Here is a 17,522-nt window from a genome sequence, read left to right on the forward strand (position 1 = left end):
AGCATCCCTAACAACACAACAAAAACTTTGCTCTCTCTGCAGGAGCACCTGCCTGGCTTTCTCTGCCGAGCCCCAACCTCCTGGGCAAGTCGAATTCTCCTCATTCTTGCTTTTCTGTTTGGCAACGTAACCTTCTTGTGAGGGGCCCAGGCTGCGGCGGGGGTTTACCACCCCTGGGTGCGAGCAGGGTGTGCCTGCCCGGGCCGCAGCCTCTGCGGCAGCTGTGTGTCAGGTGGTTATTATGTTGGTTGCTAGGCAGCGTTTTAATATTTACCTCCACGCCTGACACACATCCGTGTGTTGCTTCACCCCTTCTGCAGTCCAACTGTCGGGCTGCAGCAAATGCAGCTGGTTAACAGCGGGGCATGGCTGGCAACGGCGCACAGCCCTCAGAAAAGGAAAAGCAGAACAACCCCCAGTAAAAAGTAGTCCCCCAGAGTCAGGCTGGTGTTGACTGGCTGCATGGTGGCTGCCAAACAAGGGGTTGGACCTTGGCAGCTTCTCGTGTTGTCAGTCTGCAAGGCTCAGTGTAGTTGCAGACCCTGAGCACTAAAGGGCTGGGAAGGACAAGGACCCCCTTCCTCCTTGTAGTGGCTCTTGTCATGGAGAGAGTGGAAAATTGGAGGCCCTGAATAGTGAGGAATTCAGGCAAAAAGTGCTGTAAATGAAGCAAGGCACACTGTGCCCCCAAGGGAGCCAGAAGATGATGGTGGTATGGCACTGCAGTGGTCTGTGGGAGGGTGCCCTCTGCTCGCCGCCATCCTTCCCCCTTCTCCCCCAGCTCCCCAGGACAGGGTTTTGTTTCCTCAAATCAGCCCTGAGTGTTTTCATGGAGGATGGCCTGGCATTCTCCGTAGCCACTAATCAGCAGCCATGCATTAAACTGTTTTCTATCCGCAAACTACTCTTCCTCCATGAGCATTAAACTCCTCATCTCTTAGTTGCTGCTAGTTACTGCCGTCAGCTGAAAAGGACGGAAGGAAGCAGCAGCTGGTTTCTTTGGGAGGGTTTCACTAACCTCTACAGGTTGTAGTGGTGCTGCTGTGCTGGAATTTGGGAAAGAATTTTTCAGTGTATTATAAGGAAAAGGCTTGGTAGGAGTTTTCATAGGGGAGGAAGGGAGAAGGGCTCAGATAAATGTGTTTTTATTAAATGGACAGGGACTAGGGTGACTAACACGAAGGTGTAGAATAGATACCTACTTGTTAGTCATGTAGAAGGAATTCAGATTAATTTCATGGAGAAGAAGAGGGAAATAAAACCTATTAAAGGGCAAATTAAGAAAAATATGGTGTTGCCTACAGATTACCTGATGGTGGTAGTGTAAATATATGAAAATGTTGTTTAAAAAGTTTTGTTCCCTGTCCTGATGTAGGGGAGACTATACATTCCTGTGTACGTCTCCACCCATACAGAAGTTCCTATCTATTATGTATATACATAATATGTATACACATAATATGTATATATTGTGTATATATGTATATATATAATATGTATATATACATAATATGTATATAATCTATATGTATATACATATATGGAAGCACATATTACTTGCTTACATTTCTGTAGTGTGACAATTGCAAATTCTCTCTAGTATATATTTAGAGTAGTCAAATCTCTTACTAAGGTGTGCAAGATACCACATACGCTGGCAGGGAGAGCACACTGTCATCGCTGTAGTGTACCTTTTAAATTCTGTACAGCTTTTGTCTTCTTGTTGAGAAATGCTTGTGCTATGAAAAGTTCTAGAAATGAGAAAATTTCCCATGTGGAAGTAAGAAGTCACCCTGGGTATGGAATAGTAATATGGCTTCTGAGTTCATTCAGATAATGCATGTTTTCGTGCAGCAAGTGACATGGTAAACGTGAAGAAAAGATCTAGAAAAACTGATAACTTGTGCTGTTCTTTTAAATATAAACTATGAATGTGTTGCTGTGATGGAGATGGCAAATACAGCTTTAAGCAGAGGAACATGAAGCAGGAATAGAGAGGTGGTATTACATCTGTATAAAGTATTGATGAGACAATTAGAATATTCATTTCTGAGCTTTGAAGTTTGCTACAGTCACAGCAGAATTAAAACATGCTGTTCTCAGATTAGCATCACTGAAGCTAGGAAAACAGACCGTGTCATTTGCAGCTTTTCCAAAGGGTTGCATGATATGTAGAAACACTTGTGTGTGTGTTACATACAGATTAATTATTCCTTTTTATCTCAGCATATTTGAGTTTGCTAATTCAGTATTAAATATTTTCTGTGACAAACAAGTAAATCCAAAAGTACAATTTTTGTTAAAAAAAAAAAAAGAAAAAAAAGAAATGTGGAAGAATCCTGCGCAGTAGCTATATATGCTTCAGTATGAGAGCAGGATTTGAGTTTGTTTTGATACTTGATACGAAATTTGCTTTCAGTACATGTCAGAGAAAAAAAAATGTGAGAAGATCTATGGGCATCACGCCATCAAAATCCTACATACATGTATTGTAGAAATACAGACAAGACAGAAGATCTAAAATTATAACTCTAATTTTCAATAATAATTTATTCTTAATTTTTATCTGGATATCTAATGAGTTCCAGTTGCTTATGCTTGCTTAATATTAGTATGTGTAACAAAGGTGAAATTAATTAATTTTCTTTTTTTTCTCTTGGAAGCAGTCCCCCTCTGCGGATGCATCAAAAACGCAAATTATGAAGCCATCTGAAACAAAGGTATGAATTCTTGAGAAACTCATGCTTGCAGTTAAGCACAAATATATGAAGCATTGGAATTTATTTTTTAATACTTTGATAATACTATGAAGTAACTTTACTTCGCGTATTTCTTCTCTGCAGCTTAGTTTCCACTTCAGAAAAAATGTAAAAAATGCTGTACAAAGTACTCAGAGAATTTTATGACAGCAATACTAATTTTAATTTTAGCTCAGCCACACTTTGTGACATGTATATAGCTCCCCCCAGTGTAATTACAGGGTTATTTACCTAATGATAATTTTTCACATATTCAAAGAATTCAGGACAAGTTTCAGCTTTTAGTGCATGTACAATTGCATCTTCTCATTAATCTCATATCTTTGTCTGTCTGACAGCTTCCTTGCCTTTGTCCTTTACGCTTGTTCTGTCTTGTCTTTGACTAGAACTTCTGTAGCATTGAAGCTGTGTCATCAATCATGTACTTTACTTGTTAGAAGAGAGTCATAATCCTCACTTATGCCCCTGTTGCCTAACAGAATTTACGTATATTATTTAAACAAATGATTAATGATTCCCTCGTTCCTTCATTTTCCATAATTGCAGCAGTGAAACCAACAAAAACATTGAATACCAAACTAGACCAGCAGGGACTTGTGCAGTGGTAAAACTTAGGACTGTCTGCACCTTGTGTAAGTACAAATAAAGGAACACTTAGAGTAGTGAGCTTAGAAGAGGCCTCTGGAGGTCATCTGGTCCAGCCCTCCAGTCCAGGCAGAGCCAGCTCTGTGGGTAAATCAGACTGTCCAAGGCCTTGCCAGACGAGCTCTGACTACCTGCAAGAGCAGATTGCGCAACGTCTCTGGGTAGCCAGTTCTGATGTTTGGTCACCTTCTTTATGATGATTTTTTTCCTTTTATCAAATGGGAGGTTCCTTTGCTGCAACTTGTATCTGTCGCCTCTTGTCATTTTAGCGTGCATCTCTGAGGAGAGTCTAGCTCCATCTTGAAGTTAGCCGTTAGGTTCCTCTAAACCTTTTAAAACCCTTTTCCTCCACGCACACATGTAAGACTTAGACTGGTAGCAGTGAGCTGGACAACAATTAAACCGTTTCCATTTGTGCGTGATCATCATTACTCGTAAGTGAAGGTATCTGCAAGTCTCCAGTTTCATCTTCCTGTTATGTTTGTGAGCAAACTCATTTGTGTCACGTTCATTAGTCATGCTGTTCTCCATATGGTTTAACCCAGCCAGCTACCTGAAAAGTTATGATCTTTCCCTGCTTGAAACTTGAAATAACTCTAGAAGAATATGGTAAATTTCTAAAGAGGTCTTTAAAACGGGTGTTTGCAAGATGAGATGAAAATAGAGTAGCAGAGGCGCACCATACTTCAGCGCTGTGAGACTGGTAAACGCAAATCCCTTTGAAACAATATCCTGCATTTGCATGTGGAAGGCAATTAATGTTTTCTTTTAATGTCTGTTGCATTATTAATGCCTTCCTCCTGCTGGATTAAGCAAGTCGTCTGCATTTTGACAGTAGAATTCTTTGAAGAGAAATAAGGTTGCTGAGTCACTTTCATTTCTAGTCCTAAATTTCTTACAAATTAACAACTCTTCCCTAATTGCCTGCTATAACCACGTCTCATTTGTCTGTCTTAGAGTCTCTCTAGTGTGCAACTACTCTTCAGCGTGCTCTGGGCCCGTCTTGAGCTTTCAGTTCTGTGCATGTGAATCCTTTGTCTCAAATTAACCCTCAGGGTTATGCCCCTCTGAGAAAGCTGTGAGTTACTGCAGCAGAGTAAGGAATGTGGAAGTTCTTGTTTTGCAGGCAAAGCCCCGGGGGTGAGGTGGAAAGGTTGGAGGACCAGGGTGGGGAGCAGGCACGCTGCGGCTTTTGCTGGAGGAGTGGAGGAGGCAGGGTGCTGCCGCTGCCACCGACAAAACCACATCTCATTCAGCTTTCTTCCTTTTGCACGCATTTGTGCAACCGTGCTGTAAACTAGGGAACTAGTTAAAAAATATTATTTTTCTTTTCCAGGCTATTTTTCAGTTTCCTGAGTCAGTATAAAATGAGGCCTCTCAGAGACGGGCACAGTGCAGGTGGAAGCAGGCAGTAGAAGGGGAGGTGGAACATCTTTTTCTCCCTAGGAGTTCAGTGTACGCTGTAAACCGATGCTATGGCTTCAGGCTGTGACTGCTCACAGCTGACTCTCTTTAAAGGATGACTGAGTAGTTGCCTTTGAATGTGTAGTCTCGACTAAAACTGTGCGTTTGACTGGCCTGGTAATAATTTTTTTTATTGGATTTGAACTTTGTTAGTGCAAAAGGGTGTATCTAAATAGATGTGTCTGTGTGTGTGTGTAAGCGTGTGTGTTCATGATGATGTGTTTTAATGTGACCTTAGCATCTTCGTGTGTAAGTTCTGAATCAAAGCATTGCCCATATGAGTCCATACATTCTTCAGCATTGTCATAGATAAATTTATAGTATGTCAATTCTGCACATTTTAGAAGATATACAAGAATAATGAATAATACATACCCTACACAAAAAATAGGTCAAGTATTTAGTAAAATAATATTTACAATATTAAAAAAAAGGCATGCAGTTGCTAATAACTGGTTTGGCAGCCTGAGAATTTGAATTTATGTTCTGTACAGCTATTTTCAGGTGTTGACAGATATGCAAGTAAATATATTTTATTGTCCTGCAAAAAAGGTGTGTTTACTTTTCTTCTGAAAAGCACGTAAGGAAAACCTGAATTTGTGCTCTAACAGCAGGGTACTTAAAAGTCCTGAGCAGGCAGCAGTCCTACAGCAGGAAAAGTCAAAATCTGTGTTTTGTGAACCTGATGCTAGTACTCCTGTTACATTTCTTTGCAGCCTCGCTGCCGAAGGACATCTCATGTCTGATTGACTCTTTGCTTTAGATGTTACGTAAACATGTCCAACCTTTTTTAGCTTAAAAACTGAAAATTTAGGATTACCTTTTCAATATAGGATTATTTAGTGGACAGGTACACAAATGGATGTGTGTGTCTTTGAGTTAACCATATGGTAGTCATGTAACGAGGATGTACAAGTGGGAGCATATAAAGTACTGTGTTGTAATCAGGTTAGACAACAAGAGAAAATCCAAAGGGGGGAATCTGAGAGCTTAAGTGATTGGTTTTTTGGGGTGTTTTTGTTTGTTTTGTTTGGTTTTTTTTTTAATTTTAAATTTTTTCCCCACTTTGGAGTTTGTAGAATTTTTGTCGTCCCTCTCTATCAATATTTTACCTGTCGTGACTTACTTGCATGCGGTGTTGTATTCTTTACTGTGGTCTTCAGCTTCGAGACCTTTGCCAAGCTTATGCCTGGGCATCTATGTTTTTATGCATGTTCAGGATTTCCCAACCAAGTGTCTGTGGTTCAGTGTGTGGGTGTGAATACTTGCATAACAAATGATAAACAGATTTAGCAAATTTCTCTATGTGGTCAGCTAGAAAACAGAAGCTGGTAAATCTAAATGGTATTTATCTAAATGGTAATTAATGTTTGGCAGCTGAAATGAAAACATTACAAAGCAATGAAAAAATTTAAATTGCCGCCTAATAGATTTGGGGGGGGGGGGTGTTCGCTGACTTTTAATAGGCTACTGGGGAAAAAACCCTATTATTTGTCTCTTAGTAACTTTAAATATGCTCAATATATTAGTAGGATAGAGGGGATAAGAAAGGCTTCTGTCTGTGGCGCCTTATTTCCTAGGTGGAGTTCAAAACTTCTCTGCTGCAGGTGGACAGAGTGCAACAAGACACGATACTGGTGTCCCCCGCCGGCTCCAGAGGAAGTGTAGGGATGCCAGCCCCAGGCTTCGGGGTCTGCCATCTTCCTGTGTACTCTGTGTACCCAGCGCTGTTCCTGTCAGATCAAATCACACTCCCCTGCCTGGGTCCTGGTGCTCCCCTGGCCATTCAGCGGCCAGAGCTTCTGAGGCTCGTGCAGTAGGCAACAGCCTTCTCTTCGGCATCTCTGGATGACTTTCCAGTAGCCATATTGGCTCTTTTTGTGTTAATCATAGCACAGCTGAAGTAGCAAGAGCAAAAAAACGTAGGAAGAAAAATATGGTGAGGAGGCTGGCATTTTCATTTTTCTTTCTTCTTATCAGATACAACTATTCTTTAATTTTTCAGTGTTTGCTCTTACATGTTTCTACTACTAGTAATTTGTTGCTTACTGTACTTTGACTTGAGGTGAATCACAGGAATCAATTTTGTGGCATGGCTGCAGAAAATTTTCAGGTGTAAATCAAACTGTTCATTATATTAGTTTATTATCTTCTTTCCCTCTCTTTTTGATCCCTCATATGAGGAGTGTATGTGTGTGTGTGTTTGCACACATTTAGATCACTGGAGTGGAGGTCTGTGCCAGGAAGTTGTAAGCTGCAAGATCAAAGTGCTGTATATTAGTTACATAGCATGTGTGCTCACGAGTGTGAACCTGACTGATATTCTTCTTTATATAAGCCGACCCCTTAGAAATAACCAAGCATATTAATCTCTGAATATATGTTGCTTACATTTCAGTCCGCACCAACAACCAAAGCAGAATCTGGAAAAAACATGCAGTCAACCAAGGTAAATACTTATCTTTCACCTTTGGCAAGTTGTTGTACTCTGGTCTTTGACTAACTTTGAAAAAAGAGACTAAACTGTTTGCTACTACTGTGCCACATGAAACTGGTGTGTGATTAGTAACATAACGTGTGTGCAAAAGAGCTAGGAGGTGACAGGTGTGGAAATGCAGTGTTTGGGGGAACAGTCAGGATGCTTTATTGCTTCACAGCAGCTCAAGAAGTGTTCTGTTAACCATCTTTAAATCTGTCTTGTCCTTATTTGAACTAGTGTAGATCATGTTCATAGCATTGAATAGTGGTAAGTGTAAATGATCTCAGTTTTTTATTTTATGACAGCCAACAGACTCTCAAAATAAACAGCCACCTGAAGAGACGCAGAAGGAACCCAGTGGTGTAAGTTGTATAATTTCTCTCTCTCTCTCTTTTTTTAAAATTAGGACTTCTTGTGGTATATATCTCTCTTCCTCTCCCCTCCCCTCCCCTCCCCTCCCCTCCTCTTCTCTCCCCTCCCTCCCCTCTCTTTTTCTCTCCCTTTTCTCTCCCTTTTCTCTCCCTTTTCTCTCCCTTTTCTCTCCCTTTTCTCTCCCTTTTCTCTCCCTTTTCGTCTTTCATTAAAAAAAATAAATAAATAGAAACCCAAACCAAACAAAGCCAGCCCATAAGTATTTCCGTATCTAATGATAATAGTTTATCTCTACACAGGCAAAAAGCCAAACCTCACCTTCTGTGGCGACAACTTCTAAACCCAGTAATACAGGAAAAGTAACTACGACTCAAGCTGACCAGCCTCCACAAGCAACCTCCATAGAGACAGCAAAGGTATAGTAGAAGTAGCAATCCAATTTTTATTATTTATGTTATTGTAGGGGTTAGAAATCCCGGTCAAGATGGATTCTTATGCTGAATATTGTAAAGTGAGACTGGGCCCCCAAAAATCACAATGTAGAAAAACTCAAAAGCTGTCTTGTGTTTCAAGTTGTGTATGACAAACCTCCTTGTGCTGCTCTAAAATCTGGGACTTAGAAACTTCACACTTGACCCACTAACTGACTGAAACAACATCCTGGATATACCACTTCCAGCTAACCCATGACAGCATTAATGGATAAGCATCAGCTGCAGATAGAGCTGCCCAGCCAGATTGTTTTGGTAGTTTGTGCTGGTTATTTGGTGATCCTGATGTGCATCCACCTTTTGTGGTCCTCTTAGTATATCTGTTTTCATTGTCCAACACACTCTGGCTGTTAGCCAAGCAAGCGACATTATCAGAATTGTAGGTCTGTTCCCATGTGTTACGTGTTTGAGGGTCCTCTGTCATTCACGCAAGCTTTTTGCAAGTTCCTTGCAGCTACGTGGGTGTAATTGGTTCTTTGTCAATCTCTTCCTTTGCCCCTTTGCTACTGAAGGTGAACAGAAGGGACTGTCTGGTCAGTCAAGCAAATGCTTTGTTTATTTAAGTGTTGCTATCATGGAGCTCCTTCACCTGTGGACTTACAGGCTTGTTTGTAGTAGCAGTGTTGGCTCCAAGTGCAGCAGGTCAGCAGGTTATCCATTTGCAGTAGGGCAGTCCGTACATCCTGACTGCAAGACTCTGAAAAAAACTAGGAAGAGAAAGGTTGGGGAAAAAGTTGGGTAGGAGTCATTTCAGAGGGGCAAGTGGAGAAAAAGCTGGAGCAAAAGTGGATAGTAGTTAGGATCCAGGTCTTTTGGCCTTCTGGTCTGCATGTGTCTGGGTGATGAGGCCAAAGTAACATGAAGGACTCCTGCAGCTCTACTTACAACCCACTTTTTTTGCAGTAAATGAGAATGTCAGTAATGCAGAAGTCTGCATTTTGTATTGGTGTTGCTCCTGCACCTAACTCCCTGAAGCAGTTTTCACCCTACCTATTTGAGCAACATTTGCTGATGGTGTTAATGGTGTATTGAGAACTATTGGTTGTAAATGAAAGCTTTCAAAAGAGACTTGGAAGGGGCCTCATAGCCTTTCTGCACCACAGATTTCTTTTACTGGTAAAGTAAAAGAAAGAGGTAGAGTACTTAAAATTGCATGCTTTCTTTCTCACAGCAAAATAACACTGGAAACAGAGTATGTCTCTGTAGTATAGCAGGCAGATGGTAGCTTGCTCTGCCCAAGCATCTGTACGCTGTGCAGGTGTATTAGCCAGTTGCTGAGTGTAAAAAAAAAAAAAAAATGTGCGGCCTCAGAGTTGGATGTTTTAGGCTGGGCTCAGTATCATGCAAGCTGCAGCTACTCAATTTCCAGACCACTCAGCCAGTAGGTAGAACCAGCTTACCTTTTTTATTCAAAGTGTAGATGAAGAGGGACAAAAGATATGCATGTGTTGTGGTTTAACCCCAGCTGGCAACTCAGCCCCACCCAGCCGCTTGCTCACACCCCCCCCCTCACCCCCCCGCTAGGATGGGGGAGAGAATCAGAAGGGTAAAAGTGAGAAAACTCGTGGGGTGAGATAAAGACAGTTTAAGAGGGAAAGCAAAAGCCGCACACGCAAGCAAAGCAAAGCAAGGAATTCCTTCACTCCTTCCCATGGGCAGGCAGGTGTTCAGCCATCTCCAGGACAGCAGGGCTCCATCACACCTAACGGTGACTTGGGAAGACAAACGCCATCACTCCGAACGTCCCCCCCCTTCCTTCTTCTTCCCCAGCTTTCTATGCTGAGCATGACGCCATATGGTGTGGGCTGTCCCTTTGGGCAGCTGGGGTCAGCTGTCCCAGCCGTGCCCCCTCCCAGCTTCTTGTGCCCCCCCAGCCCTCTCACTGGTGGGGTGGGGTGAGGAGCAGAACAGGCCTTGACTGTGTGTCAGCACTGCTCAGCAATAGCTAAAACATCCCTGGGTTATCGACACTGTTTCCAGCACAAATCCAAAACACAGCCCCATATGAGCTACTGTGAAGAAAATTAACTCTATCCCAGCCAAAACCAGCACAGCATGCCTGAGTAGAACGTCTCTGTTCTACTTTGTTTTGTCTCCAGAATTTTTAACATAGGGCCATATAATAAAGCCATCTCTTAATTTTTTTCTTATTTTCCAGCCTAAGTCTGAGAAGATGTCCATAGCAGCTGGGACAGCTGCTGCAGGTGCAGCTGGTGCAAGTGATGTTACTGCAGCTGATAAGTCAAGTACTGAGGTTGGTAAACACAGTCCCAAGCAAATGCTTCCCTTGTAAAAATGTCGGAGAGACTGTTTCTCTCCCTGAAACACTTCAGTTTCAGGAAAAATAAATTGGTAACTGCTGAAGTATTGCTATGTAATAGTTATGTATAGTGGTGAAGGACTATCTGAAAGAATAGGTAATAAACTAGTGGCATGTCATTTGTTTTTTGTCAAATAGGACTTATTTAGAATCACTCTTACCACAACTAGCATAAAATTAATTACTCTTTATCTTCAGTTATATTGTAAATGTATGGATGTATATCAGCTGGTATATAAATGCAAATGATCTTGTTACTGACATTGGGGAATAGGTTTAAGAACAGTTCTCACTGAAGAATTTGACAAGTGCAGGACCTACGGAAAGAAAGCTTTTGGCTTGGTTTCCAGGAGTTTTCTACAGATTCAACAGATGATTCAGGTTTTTTTTTTTCTTTGTACAGCATGATAACTTCAATAATGGTCTGCTTATTTTTTAGCCTGGTATGGATGAGTCGGCACTAGATAGCCTAATAGATACCCTAGGTGGACCTGAAGATGATGTGCCTACTAGTCCTGTTTACACTGGTCCAGAAGTTACGGTATTTTACGTTTTTTATTTTTATTTTTTAGAAGATTCATCTCTAAAATGTGTCTGTAGTTGCTCACTACTGCATTGATCCAGTATTTGTCACTTTGATCTGCTAAGAGGTAAAATAGAGTTTGCACAGTTGCATTTTAGTGTTGTTTTCAGTAATACAGAAATGATGCAGTGTCGTGGTTTAACACCAGCGGGCAACCAAGCCCCACCCAGCTGCTCGCTCACTCCCCGCAGTGGGATGAGGGAGAGAATCCGAAGAGTAAAAGTGAGAAAACTCGTGGGGTGAGATAAAGACAGTTTAAGAGGGAAAGCAAAAGCCGTGCACGCAAGCAAAGCAAAACAAGGAATTCCTTCACTCCTTCCCATGGGCAGGCAGGTGTTCAGCCATCTCCAGGACAGCAGGGCTCCATCATGCCTAACGGTGACTTGGGAAGACAAACGCCATCACTCCGAATGTCCCCCCCTTCCTTCTTCTTCCCCAGCTTTCTATGCTGAGCATGACGCCATATGGTATGGAATATCCCTTTGGGCAGTTGGGGTCAGCTGTCCCAGCCGTGCTCCCTCCCAGCTTCTTGTGCCCCCCCAGCTCCCTCACCGGTGGGGTGGGGTGAGGAGCAGAACAGGCCTTGGCTGTGTGTCAGCACTGCTCAGCAATAGCTAAAACATCCCTGTGTTATCAACACTGTTTCCAGCACAAATCCAAAACACAGCCCCATACCAGCTACTGTGAAAAAAAATTAGCTCTACCCCAGGCAAAACCAGCACGTACAGTTATGTGTGTGTTGCAGTAGAAAACAGTAAATTGTCAACAAAGAAAGTCTGTTGCTTTTTGAACTTACTTCCAAGCATGGTCTCCAGTGGATTTACAAAAGGCTGTGAATGAGGTATAAGAGAGTGAAACAACCTAGGAGATTTCATTTCTACTTGAGAAAGGGTAAAACATTGAGAAGTTGGGGAAGAATGCGTACTTTTTCTGAGCTAGAATGGGAGAGTAACATAAGAATGATTAAGATTACAAGGTCAATGTCTCAGTGCGGTACTCAGCCGTGATACAAATTTTGGAATTTATAAATATTTAAAAATCAGTCTAGGTACAGCAATACATTCTATGATCTGAGAGGCTGAAATGGCTTATGTTAATGCAGAAGGAATCTGGCAATGGAGATGCAGTTTTGCTAGATGATGTGCACTGTTGAAGCTAGTCGAGATGCATGTGTGTGACACTAGGTTCTGAAAGACACTATATAGTCACAGTCTAGCATTGGCCCTCTGACCTAGCCAAGCCTTGTGTTTTCCTTCCAGAAGTATCACTGTAGATAGCTCTACATTAGAAATTTATTTGAATAAACGAGTACAAAAACATTAATGTGTGCATTCTTTTCATAGGAAGATATATCTTCAAGATACTTGGAAGAAATGGGTAAACGGGAAGGTAGTCTCCCTCCAGAGTATGTTAAATTGTTGAAGGTTAGTGCGTTAAAAACAAATAAAATTCTTGATGCGTGTTTTCTTTTACATTGCATGTTTTTGCTTCACATTTACTACAACATTAACTCTCATTTTAGAGCAAAGGAGATGGCAAAGATGGAGTCCCACCAAAAGCAGATGAGCAAGATAAAGTAAGACTTTTTTAATATTGGAAGGTGAAAATAACCCAATTATCATTGGATTCCTAGGAAAATCTAAATGTTGCCTGTCTTCCAAAAATCCCAGGAAGTGGGAGAGGGCTGTGGGGGGCCAGATAACATAGATACAGATAAAACTAAATAGAATTTGTCACAGATGTTTTTAATAAAGAAGTAGGAATTTTCAGGACACTGACTGAAGCTGAAATAAGCTAAATAAATGCTCATAGAGATATTTGGTCTAATAATAACAAAGGGAAGAAATAGTAGCTGTGCATGCAGGAGGCTCTTTGTATTGTCTTTAGCAAAGATTACTTGAATTTCTATACTTAGGAAGAGAATGCTGTAAGCCAGCTTAATTTCACTGTTTATAAGTTTAGCATATAAAAATAAAAGCTTATCTAAAAAATGAATCAACCAGTGAGGGGAGATACCTTTGTTTTTTCTGTGGCAGCAATGATGAGGTCAAAATGTGCTGATGAGGTCATTGTCTGAGTAAGCATGGAACACACTCAGATTTTAAACCAAGTTTGACGGCACTGATATTTGAACTTTAATAATCATAACATGGTTTGCAATTTCTTGCTCAGAAACCAATGACAGATGATGAGCTTGCAGAGGCCCTGTCATCTGACTTCACCTGTAGTACTGCTTCTGCTGAAGAAAATAAGAGTCTGACAGAGGTATTGATATTTTTCTTGCCATCGCATGCCTTTATTGCAATGAAATATTGCCATTATTATATTAATATTTTGGTTTAAAAAGATCTTGACAATTTTCTCCTTCTTTTTATTTTTGCAAATTTGCCTGTAAATTCATATCTCTCGTTTTGCCCTTATGTAAAAGAAACCAAACAAGGAAGGAGAAATCGTGCAAGCACAAGCAGCAAGTTCAGTCAAGACCTCAGTTCCTCCTAAGGAGAAGAAAACAAAATCAAAAGAGGTATACATGGTCATTCTTTGACTGGTTAACTTCTAATTAAAATTTACAAGCACATATTGTATTTTATGTGTGCCTGATTCTGTAAAGATGCTCATCATCCTCATCCATCATCCTTTTCAGTTGTAAATCCTGTTTATCACAGAAAGTATAGGAATAACAGGAATTGCCATTGCTCAGATTCTTAACTGTGCCTTAAAGATCTGGCCTGAATGGGTCGGATGATTTTCCCTTCTGGATTCTTCTGCGGAATAACTGTAGTTCTTCTGACTAGATGCCATAGAGTAGAAAAATGTGTTTTCTTAGCTACGTGAGGTGTGTTTAAAACTTGGATATGATGTAATTTTCTCAGGTTTTACAAACCTTTCTTTTTTCCTCTGTAGAAAGCAAGTGTGACCTTACCCTTTCTGGGTTTGCCATTTCAAAGCATATGGCAATTGTGTTATGTGATACCGTGCTTTTTTGTTTTTTTTTTTTCTTTTTCTTTTCCCCTCTCCTTAAGGGGAGATATGCCTTGATTAGACTGTGCTAATCTTATCACATAATTTGCCATATCCTGCAATGTGATGTTAAGGAAATAAGGTAAAGCCAAACAGAAATGACCAGTCTGGTGCTGGCTGTTTACTTCATGTACAGCATAAAAGACATGTAAGGTAAAACATGTGTCAATTTAAAGAAATAATGAAATGATTTGCATATTTTCTTAAATACAGGAAATTAAAGATGATGCAGTGGAAGCTCTTCTTGATACTCTTGGTGGACCTGAACCTGAACCTGAAGAAGATCTCAGCCCTGTTGTAGAGGTGTCAGAGGTATAATCTTACTCCTTTTTACAGCAGCTTTCAGACTCTCCCATGGAATCCCAAGTCCCCTTTGTTAGATACCGTACAAATGTGTAAATAACAACAAAGCAATTTTCATATCAAAAGCCTAAGGAATGTCTGAGTCTTATGTGATTAAGAAATGAAGAAATCCCGAGTGGATACAGGTAGAATAGAATATAGTAAGGTGGTCTGGAAAATGATAAGCATTTCAGAGAATCACAGAATCACAGAATTGTATAGGTTGGAAAAGACCTTTAAGATCATCAAGTCCAACCGTAAACCTAACACTACCAAGTCCACCACTACACCATGTCCCTAAGCACCTCATCCAAATGGCTTTTAAATCCCTCCAGGGATGGTGACTCCACCACCTCTCTGGGCAGCCTGTTCCAATGATTGACAACCCTTTCAGTGAAGTAAAATTTCCTAATATCCAATCTAAAGCTCCCCTGGTGCAACTTGAGGCCATTTCCTCTCATCCTGTCACTGGTTACCTGGAAGAAGAGACCGACCCCCACCTCTCTACACCCTCCTTTCAGGTAGTTGTAGAGAGCGATGAGGTCTCCCCTCAGCCTCCGCTTCTCCAGGCTGAACAACCCCAGGTCCCTCAGCAGCTCCCCATCAGACTTGTTCTCCAGACCCTTCCCCAGCTTCGTTGCCCTTCTCTGACACGCTCCAGCAACTCAGTGTCCTTCTTGTAGTGAGGGGCCCAACACTGAACACAGCATTCGAGGTGTGGCCTCACCAGTGCCAAGTACAGGGGCACGATCACTGCCCTAGTCCTGCTGGCCACACTATTCCTGATACAAGTCAGGATGCCATTGGCTTTCTTGGCCACCTGGGCACACTGCTGGCTTATGTTTAGCCAGCGGTTGACCAACACCCCCAGGTCCTTTTCCACCGGACACTTTCCAGCCACTCTTCCCCAAGCCTGTAGCGTTGCATGGGGTTGTTGTGGCCCAAGTGCAGGACCCAGCACTGAGCCTTGTTGAACCTCAATACAATTGGCCTTGGCCCATCGACCCAGCCTGTCCAGACCCCTCCGTAGAGCCTTCCTACCCTTGAGGAAATCGACACTCCTGCCCAATTTGGTGTCACCTGCAAACTTACTGAGGGTGCACTTGATCCCCTCGTCCAGGTCATTGATAAAGATATTAACCAAGACTGGCCCCAGAGCTGAGCCCTGGGGGACACTGCTTGTGACCGGCCGCCAACCGCATTTAACTCCGTTCACCACAACTCTCTGGGCCCGGCCATCCAGCCAGTTTTTTACCCAGCGAAGAGTACACCTGTCCAAGCCATGAGCCGCCAGCTTCTCCAGGAGAATGCTGTGGGAGACAGTGTCCAAGGCTTTACTGAAGTCTAGATAGACAACATCCACAGCCTTTCCCTCATCCACTAGGTGGGTCACCTTGTCATAGAAGGAGATGAGGTTGGTCAAGCAGGACCTGCCTTTCCTGAACCCATGCTGGCTGGGCTTGATCCCTTGGTTGTCCTGGTTATCCCTTGGTTATTTCATTTGGCTATGCAAGCACACGTACATACACCTTGCCGTGTGTTATCTATAGTTGCTCTGTTTTTTTTCCCCAAGCACTAGGTACAATTTATAGCAAGCTTTTGTTTTGCATGTATTTGGTGTTTGATTTTTAATTAACTTTTATGGGTTTTAGTGCATATAATCCTTTTTCTATCAGACCCCATTATCTTTCTAATTTGGGTCTTGCCTTTCATTGTGTCTTCTAAGACTTTGTTTTTTCTTCAACAGTTAGATTTTAACAGGAGCCCTGTGTTTGCATGTTAACTTTGACTTTTTAGTTTAGTTTTGCAAATTCTGCCTATAACCCTACCAATATCAGTTATTTTCCCCTGTATTCACTAACAGCTCAGAGCAAAGAAATTAGTAGGGAAAGAGTAGGAAATAATCTTTTGCCAAGAGAAGATGTTGGAGCTCAGTTTTGACAAAAAAGAGCGTGTTGTATTGCAGATTCAGTTGGTCTGGGCCTGCAGGTAACTTAGTGGATACGTTGCTTCATGAAGGAAGTCCAGAAAATTAAAAACTGTGCTTCAGTAGGAGAGGTGGAAAAAGATACAGAATTACAGCTTGTATAATCAGAGTGATGAAATCCAAGGAAACCTGAGGATTTTGTACACCCCAAAAATTCTAAAAGTACCTGCCACAAGGTTACAGCTCTGAATAGTGTCTGAAGTTTTTTAGAATTTAAAATAATATAGCCATATTCACATATGGCATTGATTCTTAAGCCATGATGATTTTACCACAAGAAATTTGATATGAATAAATTGAGGAATTTTAATACCTTGATACATGGAATAATTTTATCTGATGCTAGTACTTCTTCAAACAGTAGGCTGAAGAATCTTGAAGTTGAGTGCACTTTGAGGTTTTATTTGAATTTCTCTAAGTCATTTTTTTTGTTCTGTTTAAGGCAAAAGCTAAAGAGAAAAAAGAAGAAAAGGTTGGGGAACGTGATGATACGATACCTCCAGAATACAGGTTAACACCAGAGTTGGTAAGTTTTTCATATCTCCATTGCTTTGTAAATAGGGCACTGCATCTGACACTTTGTTTCGTCACAGAGAGGGCAAGAACGTGCAGAAAACAACCAAAACTAGTATTTAATCAATATTTTTATTTCTAGAAATAAACTAAAGATACAGAAATAACCAACAGGCTTTCTCCTGTTGGTGACTTCTGTATCTCTAGTTCCCTTCCCTTCCTTTGTGGGCATGACTGGGTTTCTTAGGCATTCTGAGCAAAGATCTGATCTTCCCAGGTCACACCTTCCTGCTCCAAGAGTGCTGTTACTTGTTTCTGATATTAAACCTCAGTGTTGTACAATCCATCACCTTACAGAAGTGCTTTTGGGTATCACTTTGTAATGTAACCGTGAAACGCTGTTGTAAAATGGTATGAAAATTACACTCATTTTTCAGATTGTCACTTCAAGTGATGGAGATTTGTTCAAAGTTAAGCAAAACAACAATAGAACTGAGATGTGTTTTCCATAAAGTTCAGAATTGAAAGTTTTAGTGATGGTTATTA

The 17,522-nt window shown here is 41.3% G+C and overlaps 1 protein-coding gene across 4 annotated transcripts in view; it reads left to right on the forward strand.

Moving 5' to 3' along the window:
- The window catches only part of CAST (calpastatin), a 65,143-nt gene that overhangs the window by 30,424 nt on the left and 17,197 nt on the right, over window positions 1-17,522 (forward strand). For 3 of the 4 annotated variants that reach the window (XM_072860807.1, XM_072860809.1, XM_072860810.1), the window contains exons 4-15: window positions 2,664-2,720; window positions 7,267-7,317; window positions 7,653-7,709; window positions 8,019-8,135; window positions 10,369-10,464; window positions 10,970-11,071; window positions 12,457-12,537; window positions 12,636-12,689; window positions 13,286-13,378; window positions 13,542-13,637; window positions 14,348-14,446; window positions 16,906-16,989. In XM_072860807.1, coding sequence (XP_072716908.1) covers window positions 2,664-2,720; window positions 7,267-7,317; window positions 7,653-7,709; window positions 8,019-8,135; window positions 10,369-10,464; window positions 10,970-11,071; window positions 12,457-12,537; window positions 12,636-12,689; window positions 13,286-13,378; window positions 13,542-13,637; window positions 14,348-14,446; window positions 16,906-16,989 — 987 coding nt within the window. The remainder of the gene's footprint in view (window positions 1-2,663; window positions 2,721-7,266; window positions 7,318-7,652; window positions 7,710-8,018; window positions 8,136-10,368; window positions 10,465-10,969; window positions 11,072-12,456; window positions 12,538-12,635; window positions 12,690-13,285; window positions 13,379-13,541; window positions 13,638-14,347; window positions 14,447-16,905; window positions 16,990-17,522) is intronic. The other variant, XM_072860808.1, reaches the window with a different exon arrangement.

The sequence above is a fragment of the Ciconia boyciana genome, chromosome 4 (genome assembly GCF_034638445.1).
Source record: "Ciconia boyciana chromosome 4, ASM3463844v1, whole genome shotgun sequence".
Lineage (NCBI taxonomy): Eukaryota > Metazoa > Chordata > Aves > Ciconiiformes > Ciconiidae > Ciconia > Ciconia boyciana.